The sequence below is a fragment of the Macrotis lagotis genome, chromosome 3, assembly GCF_037893015.1.
Source record: "Macrotis lagotis isolate mMagLag1 chromosome 3, bilby.v1.9.chrom.fasta, whole genome shotgun sequence".
Lineage (NCBI taxonomy): Eukaryota > Metazoa > Chordata > Mammalia > Peramelemorphia > Peramelidae > Macrotis > Macrotis lagotis.
Window position 1 is genome coordinate 60,883,403 of NC_133660.1, and position 14,949 is coordinate 60,898,351.

The following is a 14,949-nucleotide window of genomic DNA, read 5'->3' on the forward strand; positions in this document are numbered from 1 at the left end:
GCCCTATGGAGGAAATGATGACATCTGGGTTGGGTTTTAAAAGGCAGGGAGGGCATTGCAGGGTAGGGTAGAATCTGAGGGGAGGCAAAAGGGTGACAGAAGGCCCAATCTGACTGGACTAAGAAAGGCTTTTTATAGGAAGGTGGGATTTAGCCAAGACTTGAAGGAAGCCAGCAAAGACAAGTGGTAGAGTTATGGAGAGAGAACAATCCAAGGATTAGGGGGCATCCAGTGAAATTTATGGAGTTGGGAGATGACTTGTCCTAATAGCAGAATAGCAAGGAGGCCAGTGTCACTGAATCATAGAATTTGTGATTGGTAAAAAGGTACAAGAAGACTTTAAAGGGAGGAAGGGGCCATAATTATGAAGGGTTTTAACAGTCAAATAACGGATTTTATATTTAATCCTAAAGGTCATAGGGACCCTAAGTTTATTGAATGGAGAGGGAAGGACATACCTCTTTGACAGCAGAATAGATGGACTGGAGTTGGGGGGAGACTTGAAGTGAGGAGATCCATCAAATAAGTTCATAGTACTTTGATGTTCCCTCTTTACCCTTTACAGGTGAACAAACTGAATCTATGACTAAATGTATTTTCATATAGAGACAATGTTGTAAATATGGTTAAGCCCCATTATACCATTGTATGTCCTCCAGATGATCCTAATTTCTCTGAGCTTCTGTTTTGTTATTTGTAAAGGGTTAGGGTATGGATTGAGCATCTCCATCAGTGCAGGTCTGTACCAGCTCCAGGTCTAAGTCATGTCTGGCTTTTCAAGAACGTGTGGACAATAACATGTCAATACTGTCAATTTCTTGCCATTTGCCATTTCTTTTTCCAATGGATTAGGCAAAAAGAGGTTAAGTGACTTGCCCAAGGTTACATAGCTAAGACATGTGTGAGGCTGAATTTGAATCCGGGTCTTCCTGACTCCAGATCACTGAGCTACTTCAGTCTTTTGCCTTCTAGGCAAGAAGGTTAAGTGGCTTGCCCAAAGTCACATACAAACTCATAGAAGTAAGTGGTACCTGAGACCAGATTTGAATTCAAGTCTTCCTGATGGCTGGTCCAGTTCTTATATACTGAACCATCTAGATACCTATAGTCTTTTTTGTTGTTTTTTTTTTTTTGTAAAAAAAATGGAATTAAGCGACTTGACCAAGGTCACAAAGCTAGGCATTTATTAAGTGTCTAAGGTCAGATTTGAACTCAGGTCCTCCTAACTCCAGCCACTGTGCCACCTGGCTGCCCCTAAAGTTAGGGGGCATCCAATGTTTTACAGCACTGAGACATGAAGGGGCTTGCTTATGGTCATATAATTTGTCCATCTGTCAGAGAAAGAGTCTGACCCCAGGCTGCAGGACTGGTACTCTTCCACTCCCCAAATTCTGCCCCATTTGTCAGATTGTGTTAAAAAAAAAGCCATTGCTGTGTGAGGAGCAAATGAACTAATGTAACCATAGACTGCAATTAAACTGCAATTAAACCCAACTGCAATTAAATTCAACTTTTGATACACTGAGAAGAATAGTTTGCCATGATAAGCCAGTGTCAGTATTATATTAATATGAATAGTGAATCATATTAACAGCATGGAACATCAATATGGTGGGAAACTTTTAGACACTTCCCTGTGATTTGAGGTAGTTCCAAACTCACACTATTGGGGAAATTTAAATGGGTCCTTTTTTTAGCATAAGATATTTTGAGAAAAGTTTTTTTGGTTACAATCAATGATCCTGCCTCACTGATTACTAGAAAATTTTTGGTTTTTGACTTAAAGGATGTTTTGAGTCTTTTCCTGTTCTAAGTAATCTAATTCCTCTTATTTTTTTTTTTTTTTAGTTTGTAGGAAAAATGTTTCCTCTTGGTAGAATCTCATATAAATAAGTTACCAAATAAAACAGGCATGACCTTCTAGAATATGGAAATTCCATTGGCATACATTTTCCCTCTTTTCCCCCAGGCTGTGCTTATTGTTTGCTCCAAAAACAGTGGAGCTTAATGATGAGCAAGAAAGTGCTTTGTAAACTTAAAGCCCTCCATGAATGTTATTAGCACTGTTAATTGGAGACAGTGACATGATGCATTTATTACTCAGGTAACTCAGGTAACATTTATTACTCAGGTAACATTTTGTATGCAGCTCCTTTGCTTACGTGATGTTTGGTGAGGGATTTTGCTCTTCTCCTATGATTTGACTCATAATGGAAGGAAATTTGTTCAGAGCAGTTACCAAGCCAACCATGCTTAGCAGAACGCTGAAGCAGAGAAATGCTGCTAAAGTGGCCGTCTCTCCACTTAACTTGTGATTCACCAGTGTGCTGTCATTATCCCAACCCGCAGCCCTTCAGACCTTTAGAAGTAATAGCTTTTCCTGCTGAAATAGTAGTATCTCCTCAAAGTTGGAGTTATCTTTAGCCAAAAATCATCCTCGGTTTCCCCTGAGGGACTAAAATTAGCCACATGTGACTAATTATCTTCCACTTGTGCTTCTCTGTGTGAGTGCTTAAAGAGCAACTCCAAGTGGAGGCCTGCCCCACCCTTAGTCATTTGATTAGATGATACCCAAGGGTGACTTCAGTTATCTGTTGCCTCAGGAAAATATTGCTTTAATTCATATGATCATTTGCTTCATTGGTACTGAGAATCCTAATATTTCCTCTTTAATGAATATTGTATCTTTTACATGAAGAGCTAAAGGCATCTCAGGTTGATGGAGGAGTAGATTGTAAAGCAACATTATGGATAGAAACATAAAAGGACAAAGGGTAACAGATGCTTATCATTAAATGAATGTGAGAAGTAGCAGGTTGAGATTGAAGAGAAGGCCTGGGGGATGCCATTAGAGAGTGAAGATTGCACCAGAAGACCTGGAAAGGCAGCACAAAGTGTGGAGAAATTTGTTATCACAGGACCAGGATTCAAATCTTGGCTCTGCTTTTTACTGCCTGAATGACCTTGGGCAATTACATAATCTCCCTGGGCCTCTGTTTCCTTATCTGTGAAATAAGGCTGCCTTTGGCATTCCTTCTAGCTTTCAATATATGGTCCCATGTTGATGCTCTGAGATGTAGATGAGGTATGGGTAGGAAAGGGGTAAGGAGAACATGTTTTATCAGGACAATCTGCCAAAGCTGCTTTCTCTGTAGGGTGGCTTCATGACTGGCCTGTCCACTTGGCTGGAGGGAGCTCCTTCTGGACTGATCTTCAGGACTGAAGACTGCCGTTATTTCCCACAAGAGGGCGAGCTTGCAAAGCTTTTGATTCTCTTCATTTCCCTGCCCTGGAGACTCAGACATCTTAGACTGACAAAGACTTTGGAAATCATTTGGTCCAATGCCCTCATTTGATGTAGAGAAACTAAGGATCTGAGAAGTTAATCAAGTTGCCCAAGGCCACCCAACTGATTAGTGACTGAATCAGGACTAGAAGGTGGTCTCCTGGTTACTAGGCCCCCTTTCTCCCCCATAATCCCAATGAAAGGGATTGACAAAAGGCTAAAATTCAGAATAGAAAAAGAGGATCACAGAGTCATGGATCTGGAACTGGAAGGCAACTCAAGGGGCCAATGAGGCCAACCTTCTCATTTGGCATATGAGGAAACTGAGGCACAGTGAGGCAACGTGAGTAGCTTAGAGTCACACAAGCAAGGATACATATAAAATGGAATTTAAACTAATGTCCTCTAGACTTCAAGGTTAGTGTCTATCCATTGTGTCAATTGGCAAAACGCAGTTATTCATTCAGCAGTAAAAAGACTAGGTTCATTTCTCAACATTGACATTAAAAGTAGAGTTAAGGGTTGATGAGTGAAAGAAAAGTAGATTTCAGTGCAAGCTAAGGAAGACATTTTATAACAAGTATAACTATTTAGGAGTAGAATGTGAAGTTGTGAGCTTCTCTCCATTGAAAGAGTTCAAACTGAGTTTGTATGATGTCTTTCAGGGAAATTATAGGAGAAATCTTTGCTTTGGCTGGGAATTAGATGAGTTTTCAGGTGCTTTCCAACTTCTAAGATTTTTATAATTTTTCATCTTGGTTGTTGAAAAGTGAATGAAGCAAAGAGGAAAGAAACAACTGAAAAAGAAAGATCATGTAGAGAGAGCCTGAAGAGATCTTAGAGGTCATCTAGTTACAACCTCTTCATTTTGTAGATCAGGAAATTGAGATTACGTGAACTGCCCAAGGTCATTTGGAGAATAAGTCATTTTCCTCCAAATACAGCATTAGAAAATGATTATACTTTTTTAAGGAAAGATAGTGCATAACATTAGGATATTAGTAAAGGACTCTGAGATGAATGATGTGAATTAAGTGGTGTGAATATAGATCAAGAATGTATATGAATGTGTAATGTGTAAAGTATAATGAACATCCTCTAGCTGTGTGATTTGGGTAAATAATTTGATTTCCCTAGGTCTCAGTTTCTTCATCTGAAAAAAAAAACAAGTTTGTTGACTAGATACCAACTCTAAAGTGCTTATCAGCCCAAAGGAAGGGACAATGAAGGGAAGCAGGATTAGGGGAAAAATTGTAAAACTCAAATAAAATCTTTAAAAGAAAAAAAAGAAGGGACAATGATATATGTAATCCAAAATTACAAATAAGGCTGATGAATTAAAAAGGCACTGGAATTAGAGTTGGAACCCTTGGTTTTAAATTCTGGCACCAGCATTTCCTGTTTTCTTTTCTCTAAAATTTGTAAGGCCCCTTCCATTTCTGAATCTGTACATGTTCCTTCCTTCTGGCAGTTTAAATTAAAGAGGCAATATAATTATTGTTATTAATGATGATGGTGATGATTTTAATGACCTGTGATTTCATTGCATGTTAGGTGGGGAAATTCTATCCAACAATGCAGGTTAGCACCTTGTCTGTAATTTTTTTATCAAAGTTGCCTAAAGAAGTGGTGCCAAACTCAAATAGAAATGGAAGGGGGCTACTAAACTATATGTAAGGATCCCTGCATATATAACATTAACTATGCTCTAATTTATTTTTATTTGTTTTGTTAAATATTTCCCAATAATTTCTTAATCTTTCAGTCACAGGGAATGTTGCAGGCTCATGTCCGAGACCTCCAGTCTAGATCACAGAAAGTTTAAAACATAAACACACATAAATATTTTGGAGGTCAACAGGATGCAACGTTTTTCCAATTTTCAGATGAATTTAAGAATTAAGGAATATCCTGTAGCTATTTGAAATCTTCTAACAGATATGTAAGCAACATAAAAAATGTCCATGAATAGAATAAAATGGGGGGAAATAAACACACATATATACATACATGCATATCTATATATTTGTATCTATCTAATCTGTTTCCTTTCATGAGATGCAGTCTTGCTTTTTAGTTCATATTACACAAGGAAGGACTGGTTTTTTTCTGATAAAAGATGCTTAAAGACCATGAAGTGTGTTCCCCTCCAACCCTATCTCCTCTCAACTCAGATAAAGTGCCAGCTCAGCTGTTATTGCTATATGGGGACTGATTAAAGTCCAGATTCTGGCTGGCAGAGAAGGGCAGGGACATCCAATATGGGAACTGGAAAGAGTAAGTTTAGACGCTGACTAAGCTTGAAGAAACGTGTGTGTCTGGGAACACCACCCACTTCCAGATGTGATTATACAGACAAATGGAAGTCTGGAGGAGGAAATATTGTAAAATCATCTTCAATTGTAATAGCAGTTACAGATGAATTGGCATATTGACCTTCGTAAAGTCTCAACAGAGGAGAAACTTTTCCATTCACATTGTGGATACCTATAAAATTCATGATTATAGGGTGAAGGAGGAAGGTGATTGGAGTTAGAATTTGGTCACTAACTTACATTATTATTTTTGTTCTATTTAGACTTGGGAAGATCCTCTTCACAAAGACACTGCCACCAACTGCTGCGGTGATAATGATCCCCTTGATGTTTGTGAAATAGGCTCAAAGGTTTGTTCTTTCTAAAAGATTCTTCTAATATGTTCTCTTTGCTTTATGTAGAAGTTGTTAGAGATTAAGAGTAGGTGATGGTAACAGGAGAGAGCTTTGGGACACTCACTTGGAAGTTGGTTAAACAGGTTTATGGAATTGCATTTTAGTTAGTAAGAAATAAAACCTGAGAGGTCAACCTTGGAGTCCTACCTCTGAGCCTGTTAGCTGTGTGATTCTGGGTAAGTCAGTTTGCCCTCTCTGAAGACCTTCAGGATGACCAATTAAGGTGTTTATTCAGGTGCAACACAGATCCAGACCAAGAAAGAACCAAAAAGCATAAAGTATACAATCCCACCATCCCCAACACTGACACACTGCCAATTGAGTATAGTGTGGAGGGTCTCATGGAACAATAACTCAAGATTTTCTTCATTTTGTGTTGGAAATCAGGAAGAAATAACTCACTGGAATCAAATCACTTTTTGAGTTCTGTTCTCTAAGTGTATTTATTAGTTTTCTTTCTTTTGTAGCTTGTGTATTATTGAGGTAGCTTATCTTTTGCAGACCCTAAGGGTGCTGTTATCATTTTGCAGAATCCACAGTTTTCCTACTTTGAAGTCCTCACTACATGACAGTGAGGTTTTAGATTGGGGGCCCATTAGCAACTAAAATGTCTAAGCTTTCTGCATAGAAGGTCTAGAGCTGCTGCTGTCCTCTGATCCCAACTCTTGACATAGGGACAAGTGCTGATGGTCATGCAGGTTAAATATGCTGAAGGCCTCCATTTTCCAGTGAACTGGCTAGAGTTAAGAAAGTAAGAAAGGATAAAGAAATGCAGTTCAGTTGATGGGAATCTCATTGTGGGTAGGAATAGTTTCATTCTTTGTATTATCCACAGGTTATTCTCCTCTCACTCCCTTCTCCCTCACCCCCTCCACATTGACTAGCATATAGTTAATATAGTTAGCACTTGAAGGAGTGAGTGATGCTTCAAATTACCTAATCTAGACATGATTCTTTGATTTTTTTGGGGGGGGGGATCCTTCATCAGCATTATTGTAAGTTAATAAGTTAATTCAGACCTTTGGGAAGGGATCAGATATGTAGGGAGATAGCATCACAAAGGAGCCAGTAGTTTTCAGTGATGCTAATTCTGTACTGATGAAGATAAGATGACTCAGTGGATAGAATGCTGAGCCTGGAATCATAAAGATATGCATTCATATCTGGCCTCAGGTATTTACATTTGTGTGACCTGAACAGGTTATTTAACCTTTGTTTTCCTTAGTAAGAAGAGACTGACAAACTATTCCAATGTCTTTACCATGAAAACCCCATGGATAGCATGTTTTGTGGAGTCACATAGAGTTGGGCACAACTGAACAACAAATTTTTGTACTATTGGAGTAATTTTTTTTCAATAACATCCCTAAGATTGTAAGTTGCAGAATAGTTGCCAATCCACTGTACAATAGGGAATTTTTTCCCCTAGGGAGGATTCTACAGATGAAATCCTGGGTCCACACTATAAAACTTGGTCATTTTTCTGCATTAAAATCCTCCTTCAGTGCCTCACTAAAGTGAAGTGAGGGGCAGGGGAGGTGGGCTTCAGGCTATGCCAATCAAGTTTAAAAGGAAGAGAAATCAAAGAAAGAAATCAAGTACTAGTCTTTCTGTTATTTGAGAGTCAATTATTTAACCAGATTGGGAGAGGTAGATCTTTTGCCACTGAGTGAGGAACTGATTTTGACCTCAGCAACTCCTTTATGTTGTTTACAAGGACAAAATCATGGATCTTTGTAAGTATTTTAAGAATCATTTGTATTTTGCTAATACTAAATTGTTACTAACCACAACCCGAGTTGGGTTCTGATTTAGTAGTGTTTCATAACCTTGTAGGATTGTCCTGTAAAATTTAAACTCTTGATAAGTTAACTTGATATAATATTTGATGTCAACAAAGTTTGGGTGTCCCTAGTTCTAGAAAATGTTCTTTATGGATTATGTATGATTTTATTTATATATATACATACATATATATATATATATATATATATATATACACACACATATATATGCACACATATTTGTATGTATCTGTGCATACATATATTTACACCTACATAAAATTATGTACATAATCATATTTATGTGATTATATAGGGAATAAGTTTTTTAAAAATAAATTCTTTCATACATGAGTTATTTCCAGTCTAAAAGACATAATTAGATTGTCAATTCCTTGAGGACTAGGACAGTGATCTCAGATTCTTTTATATTCCATATATAAAAGTAAGAAGTGTACAATAGTATACAAAAGTATACAAAAAGTATACAATAATTTCTTAATAAATTCTTTTACATTGATTAGTTACTTATAAAATTGCAATATTTAGGGGCAACTAGGTAGCTGGAGTCAGGAGGACCTGAGTTCAAATTCAGCCTTAGACACTTAATTACCTAGCTTGTGTGACCTTGGGCAAGTCACTTAGCCCCACTGCCTTGCAAAAAACAAAAATGAACAAACAAAAAATTGCAATATTTATATTTCCATTAAATGAGTCCTTGTGATATATAGGGCAGCTAGATGATACAGTGGATAGAGAGCCAAGGCAGGGCACAGTGGTTAGAACTCCTCTTTCTAAGTTCAAATCCAGCCTCAGACACTTACTAGCTATGTGATTTTGAGAATGTTACTTTTAACCCTGTTTGTCTCAATTTCCTCATCTGTAAAATGTGCTTCAGAAGGAAACAGTAGCTCTGCCAAGAAAACCCCAAATGAGGTTGAGGAGAGCTGGACACAACTGAAATGACTGAACAAGAGCAACAGTGATATAATATGCTTAACTTGGAGAGAGGAAGATGTGGACTCCAATCCTATTTTAGACATTTACTACAATTGTTTAACTGATATGAATCGAATCACTTTTTTCAACTTCAGTTTTTTCCTTATCTGTCAAATGAGGATAGTAACATTAACCTTAAAGGGTTGTCATGGACTTATTTGGGATGTAAATCATTTTATAGGTTTTAAAGCGCTAAAAAAAGTCACTATTATTATTGCTCAGTCTAAAGGAGGAGGAGAGCAAAGTTTTGGGAATTGAAGTTTCTTCCAAAATATTGCCAGTGATGGGAGAAAATTTTAAGATACAGAGATAGACCAATAACATAGAAGAGAACTTGGAGATTAGAAAGTGCTGAAGGTGCTGCAAAGGAAAAGGGAGATATGAGTCAGGACCAGCAGGCAATATTCTGCTTGATTATTCTAGCTCAGCGTCTTATGAGTCTGGCCACCAGTTTAATCCATTTCTTATTCTAAGTTTCCAGCTCCCTTCATTAGGGATTCTATCCAAGAGAGGTAAGGGAGGTGTTCAGATATTTCAGTTTTGTTTTTTATAATTACACAATCCAGTTATTGTTTTTCTTTTCCATTTATATTTCTGTAGTTGCATATATTGTTCTTCTGGTTGCCCTTACTTCACTATTTATTAGTTCGTATAAATCCTGTGCTTCTTTGAATTCAGCATATCTTTTGTTTCTTATGGTGTAGAAACTTTCTATTCCATTCATTTACTACAGCATTTGAAACCAATAGGTGAGCATCAACTTTATTTCAAATTCTTAGCTATCACACACACAAAAATATTCCCATGAATATTTTATGTGCTCTATTTCTGTTTGTCATATATGTGACCACTTTTTCTCTGACTTCCTTGGAATATGGACCTATCAGTGTTATCACTGGGTGAAAGTGTATGAGTGTTTAATAACTTTTGATTTACCCCAGATTGCTTTACAGAATGGATGGACCAGTTCACAGTATCACATTGTGTATTAGTGTACTTCTCTGTATTTAGATAACTGCTGACTCTTCCACATTTCTCATTATTAATGATTTGTTAATAGTTTTCAATTCTTCTTTCAATCAACAACATCTTGAAAAGGGCTCATTCATTCTCTGCTTTCACACTCTCAGTGATGGGGTGCACACTGTCTCCTGGAACCATTTATGATGCTCTTGGCTGGCTCTTATGTCTCAAAAGATTGACCAAATGGCTTCTGTGGTCTCTTTTAACTCTGAGGTTTCTCTTTTGTTGTTTAAAAACTTGTCCCCCTGTGACTTCTATCTAATGCTTCCAGGTCTTTCTTCAGAGTCACAGAGAATAAATCTAATCTCTTGTCTACTTGATGATTATTCAGATATTTGATGATAGCTATTGTGTGTCCCTTTTGGTGTTCTGTCTAACAGGCCAAAGATTCTAATTTCCTTTCTTAACTATTTCTTATGTTATGGTTTTTCTATTTTTCTCCATTGTAGTCACAGTCTTTCTTTTTTAAAAATTTAATTTAATTTTCCAGTTCCATTTTCCAGTTTTCAGCTTTCATCCATTTGCAAGTTTGATTTTCACATTTTTCTATTACCCTTCCTTCATCCCCCCTCCCCATGGTGGTGAACAATCTGGTAAAAGTTATACATGAAAAATCATATTTAACTTATTTCCATATTAGTCCTGTTATGGAAGAGGAATTAGAACTATGGGGGGAAAGTGATTAAAAAAGAAAAAACATTAAAGAAGTAGTCACCCTTATTTCAACTTACTCAAATTTGTCTCTGTCCCCTTAAAATGTGGTAGCTAGAGCAAAACATGGTGTTTCCAGGAGATTCTTAGCAGTTTGAGAGTTAGATTGCTGTTTGTATATAACCAAAATACATGTGTATATATATATATAACCTAAACAATATTTCTTGGTAAGATTCTTTCTAAAGTCCTTCTCAATAGACTATCCTTCACCTAGAAGTTGGTCCCCAACCTTAGAGCCAATGTGGCTTCAGGAAGGGATGAGGAACAATCAATATAAAGTGTTTGCTGCCTGACAACTCCATGAAAAATGTCAGGAGCAGAATAGAGGTCTGTATACAACATTTGTAGATCTGACCAAGACCTTTGATACCATCAGTCATGAGAGTTTATGGAAAATTATGTCAAAATGTAGCTGCCCAGAGAAGTTCCTCAGTATTGTATGTCAATCTCATGATACATGTTTGCCTAGGTTCTGAATGATAGACGATCCTCTTGAGATTTCCTAGTCACTGATGGAGTTAAACTAGGATGTGTCCTTACTCCCATCCTTTTTAGCATGATGTTTTCAGCCATGTTATCAGATATCTTCATTGAGGATAAACACAACTTTAAGGTCAAGTACCACAGTGATGGAAAATTCTTCAACTTGAAAAGGCTACAAGCCAAAATCAAAGTGGAGGGAGTGTTGCTGTATGATCTTCTGTTTGCAGATGATTGTGCATCAATGCAGCCTCTGAAGCTGAAATGTAACAAAGTGTGTATCGATTCTCTGCTGCTTGTGCCCATTTTGCTCTAACAATTAACAAGATAGCACAGATACTTCATCAATCAGCACCACACCATCCATGTGTGGAACCATCAATTATAGTAAATGGAGACGTTTTGAGTATGGTGGACAAGTTCACCTACCTCAGCAGTGCCCTTTCCTAGGAGGTACACATTAACAATGAGGTTGATACTCACATTGCCAGAGCTAGCTCAGTATTTGGGAAGCTACAAAAGAAAGTATGGGAGAGAAGAAGTATTAGACTGAGTACCGAACTGAAAGTCTACAGATCTTTTGTGTTGACCTCATTGCTGTATGCCTGTGAAACCAGCACCATTTCAGGAAACTGAATCACTTCTATTTAAATTGTCTTTGGAAGATTCTGAAGATCACCTGGAGGAGAAGATACCAGACACTGAAGTCCTTTCTCGAGCTAAACTGCCTAGCATTCCAGTATTACTAACAGAGGGGACAACTACGATGGGCTAGACACATTGTTAGAATGCCAGATGTATGCTCGCCAAAAACACTTTTATGGAGAGCTCACACTGAACTAGTACTCACAAGGGGGACAGAAGAAGTGATATCAAGACACCCTGTGAAGGTCTCATTGAAGAACTTTAGAACTGATTGTACAGCTTGGGAGACACTGACACAGACCACCTAGCATAGTGTGCCCTCATCAGTGAGGGCACTCTATGAGTTAGGCAGCTCAAAGGAAACATGACATACAAAAGTTTAGAGTACCCACCCCAGGTGCTCCCATGAACTATTTGTGCCCAACCTGTGGTAGAGCATCCTGAGGTCCAATTGGTCTGATCAGCCACAGTTGGACACAACTATAACTCATCTCTAAAACATGTTATCATAAAGTCATCTCACCTTGACTATTGTCTTCCAGGCTAAATATTCCTATTTCTTTTCCTAACCATTCCTTATGACAATTTTTTCCTATCTTTCTCCATTGTATCACCCTTTTTTAAAAAATTTTACCTATTTTTCTAATTACATGCAAAGTTAATTTTCAGCTTTCATCTATTTACAAGACTGTGAGTTCCACATATATAGCTTAGAATTTTCTCATCTCATATATTCATGAATGTGTCACCCAGTTGAGAAGCAATGTGACTTAATTGATGGGAGGTGGTCTCAGTGCCAGGAAAACCTGGGTTCAAATATAACTCTGACATACTGACTCTGCAACTGGGAACAAGTTACTTGTCCAGTACCAATATCCCAGTAACATGAGGAGCTACAAACCTCAGAATGAATCCCAATTTGCATGATAGAGATTCCTCACCAATACTATCCTGCTCTGACATCACAGAAAAAAAGAAAATACAAAAATTCAGATCACTGAACTGTCACTAGAAAAACTGTTTGACAAAACTGGTGGAGTGTTGCATGCATGGAGAGAGTCATTTTTTCAAGCAGTCAGATCCAAGACCAAAGAGAAATTCCTTATAATTATTCACTTAATTGTGAGTAACACTGCTGCTGTATTTCTCTCACAGATGGGGCTCTGCCTATGTAACCCCTCAAGTCATGTAAAAAATCTAGTTAAGTTGGTCAAGCTATGGCCTTACTGAGCTGGTGCCAAGGAATATGTGTTGAGCAGTGGATGTTTCCTGTTGCCCCTTTTCTGCAGACTCAACAGCATAGTAGTCTATTTGCTGGTTCTTGAAAGTGGCTCTTCAGTTCTTGTCTCTGGTCTTTGACCCGACTGTCCCCTATGCCTAGTATTCTCTGATCCCTTCTCCTTCTCATTTTCTTGACTTCCTTCAATATTCAGCTCAAAACTCGTTTATTTTCAGGGTGGTTTCCTTCCCCAGTGACAAGTGTCTTTCACTCCCAGATTGCCTTCTATTTACTATTTGGCTTGTATATTACTATTTGTTGTCTGCTCCCTTAGCAAAGTGAGCAAGAAAGGACAGGGACCAGGTGTGAAAAGATAGAAGGATTGGTTTGGGGTTTTTGTTTTGTTGTTGTTATTCTGTCTTTTTTTTTGTGACTCAGAACTTATTACTGTATCTAGTGCTGGGTAGTACCTTAATAAATTTCTGTTGACATTCATTATTTTTACTTCTTTGCCATATGATTTGCTTCTCAAATATTACCTCTTACACTTTTTGATTTTGGGGGCAGAAATACTGGAGTGGTTTACCATTCCCTTTTCCAGATCATTTTACAGATGAGGAAACCAAGTCAAATAGAATTAAGTGATTTCCTCAGGGCCACACCACTTGTAAGTGTCTGAGGCCAGATTTAATCTAAGGAAGACGAGGCTCTGTGATTCCAGGTTTTCATCTACTGTATTCCTTTCCCTCCTTTTCCCTCAACTCACCTTGACTATTATATTGGATCTCAGAGTGGATGATATGGAGTAAGATACAAAAAGACAGAGAGGTGAGAGGGGCCCAGGTAAGTTTTAAATGCCAGATGACTTTGTACCTGACCCTAGAGGTAAGAGAAAGGAACTCATGGAGGACTAGGTGAGCGGGGGCTGTATGCTTTTGAGAAATCTTTTGAAAAGATGTAAAGTGGAGGAGAAAGTAGAGAAAGGCTTGAGGCAAGGCTTCTGGTGAGCAGACTATTCCAGTTCTCCAGGAGAGAGACGTGAGAACTTGAGGGCTATCTGAGCAGAGGAAGGGCACACAAAAGATCTTATGATAGATAGGCACCAAATTAGATATGGGGGTAAATGGAGTGAGAGGTTGCAAGCCATCCAATGGATGACTCCCTGACAGTAATGGGAAGTTCAGAAAAGGGGAGGGGGGGAAAGATAATGAGTTTGACTTGGGGACTTCCAGTTGGAGGTGTCTAAAAGATAAGTGATGATGCAAGACTGGAACTCTAGAGAGGATTCCATATTGAGATTTGGAAAGCCTGTCATAGAAATGGTAATTTAACCATTGGGAGCTAATAAGAATGTGGAATGTAGAACTTTGTAGAATTCAAGTAGGAATTTCTTTATCTTAACTTTAATCATGAATAAGGGGAGACTGAGGAAGTAATCTCCAGCAGGGTCAAAGGAAGATTTTTATTCAGATAGAGACTTGAGCCATGTTATTTATTTCTTTAATTTATTTAGCATTTTATTCCTCCCCCTCACACCAAGTTAAAAACAATTTTTAATGTTTGTTTTTAAAACTTTGAGTTCCAGATTCTCTACCTTCCTTCCATCTTCCCTATCCCTCCCCATTGAGAAAGTAGGCAATTTGATATAGACTATAAATGTGTTGTCATGCAAAACATTTCCATAATAGTCATGTTGTGAAGGAAAACATAGACCCCTCCAAAAAAGAAGCCTCAAGAAAAATAAAGTAAAAATAGTATGCTTCAGTCTGTATTCAGGCACCATCTTTCTCTGGGGATGGAAAGCATTTTTTTCGTTAAGTCTTGCAGAGTTGTCTTCGGTCACAGCATTGCTGAGAAAAGTTAAGTCAATCACAGCTGATCATCCTACAATATTGCAGTTACTTTGTACACAGTACATTTCACTTTACATAGCTCATGTAAGTCATTCCAGATTTTTCTGAGAGCATCCTGTTTCTTGAACATGTTTTTAAATCATTGGGAGAGAGCCAGTATTGGGAAAGAGATAGAAGATAATATGGATATGTAGATATTTGTGTGTCCATTGGAGAAAATGGCAGTTCAGTGGCAC

General features: G+C 37.9%; 1 protein-coding gene across 2 annotated transcripts in view; it reads left to right on the forward strand.

Moving 5' to 3' along the window:
* Positions 1-14,949, forward strand: part of PPA2 (inorganic pyrophosphatase 2) — a 128,520-nt gene that overhangs the window by 25,530 nt on the left and 88,041 nt on the right. For both annotated transcript variants that reach the window (XM_074228766.1, XM_074228767.1), the window contains one exon: positions 5,865-5,951. In XM_074228766.1, the coding sequence (XP_074084867.1) occupies positions 5,865-5,951 (87 nt within the window). The remainder of the gene's footprint in view (positions 1-5,864; positions 5,952-14,949) is intronic.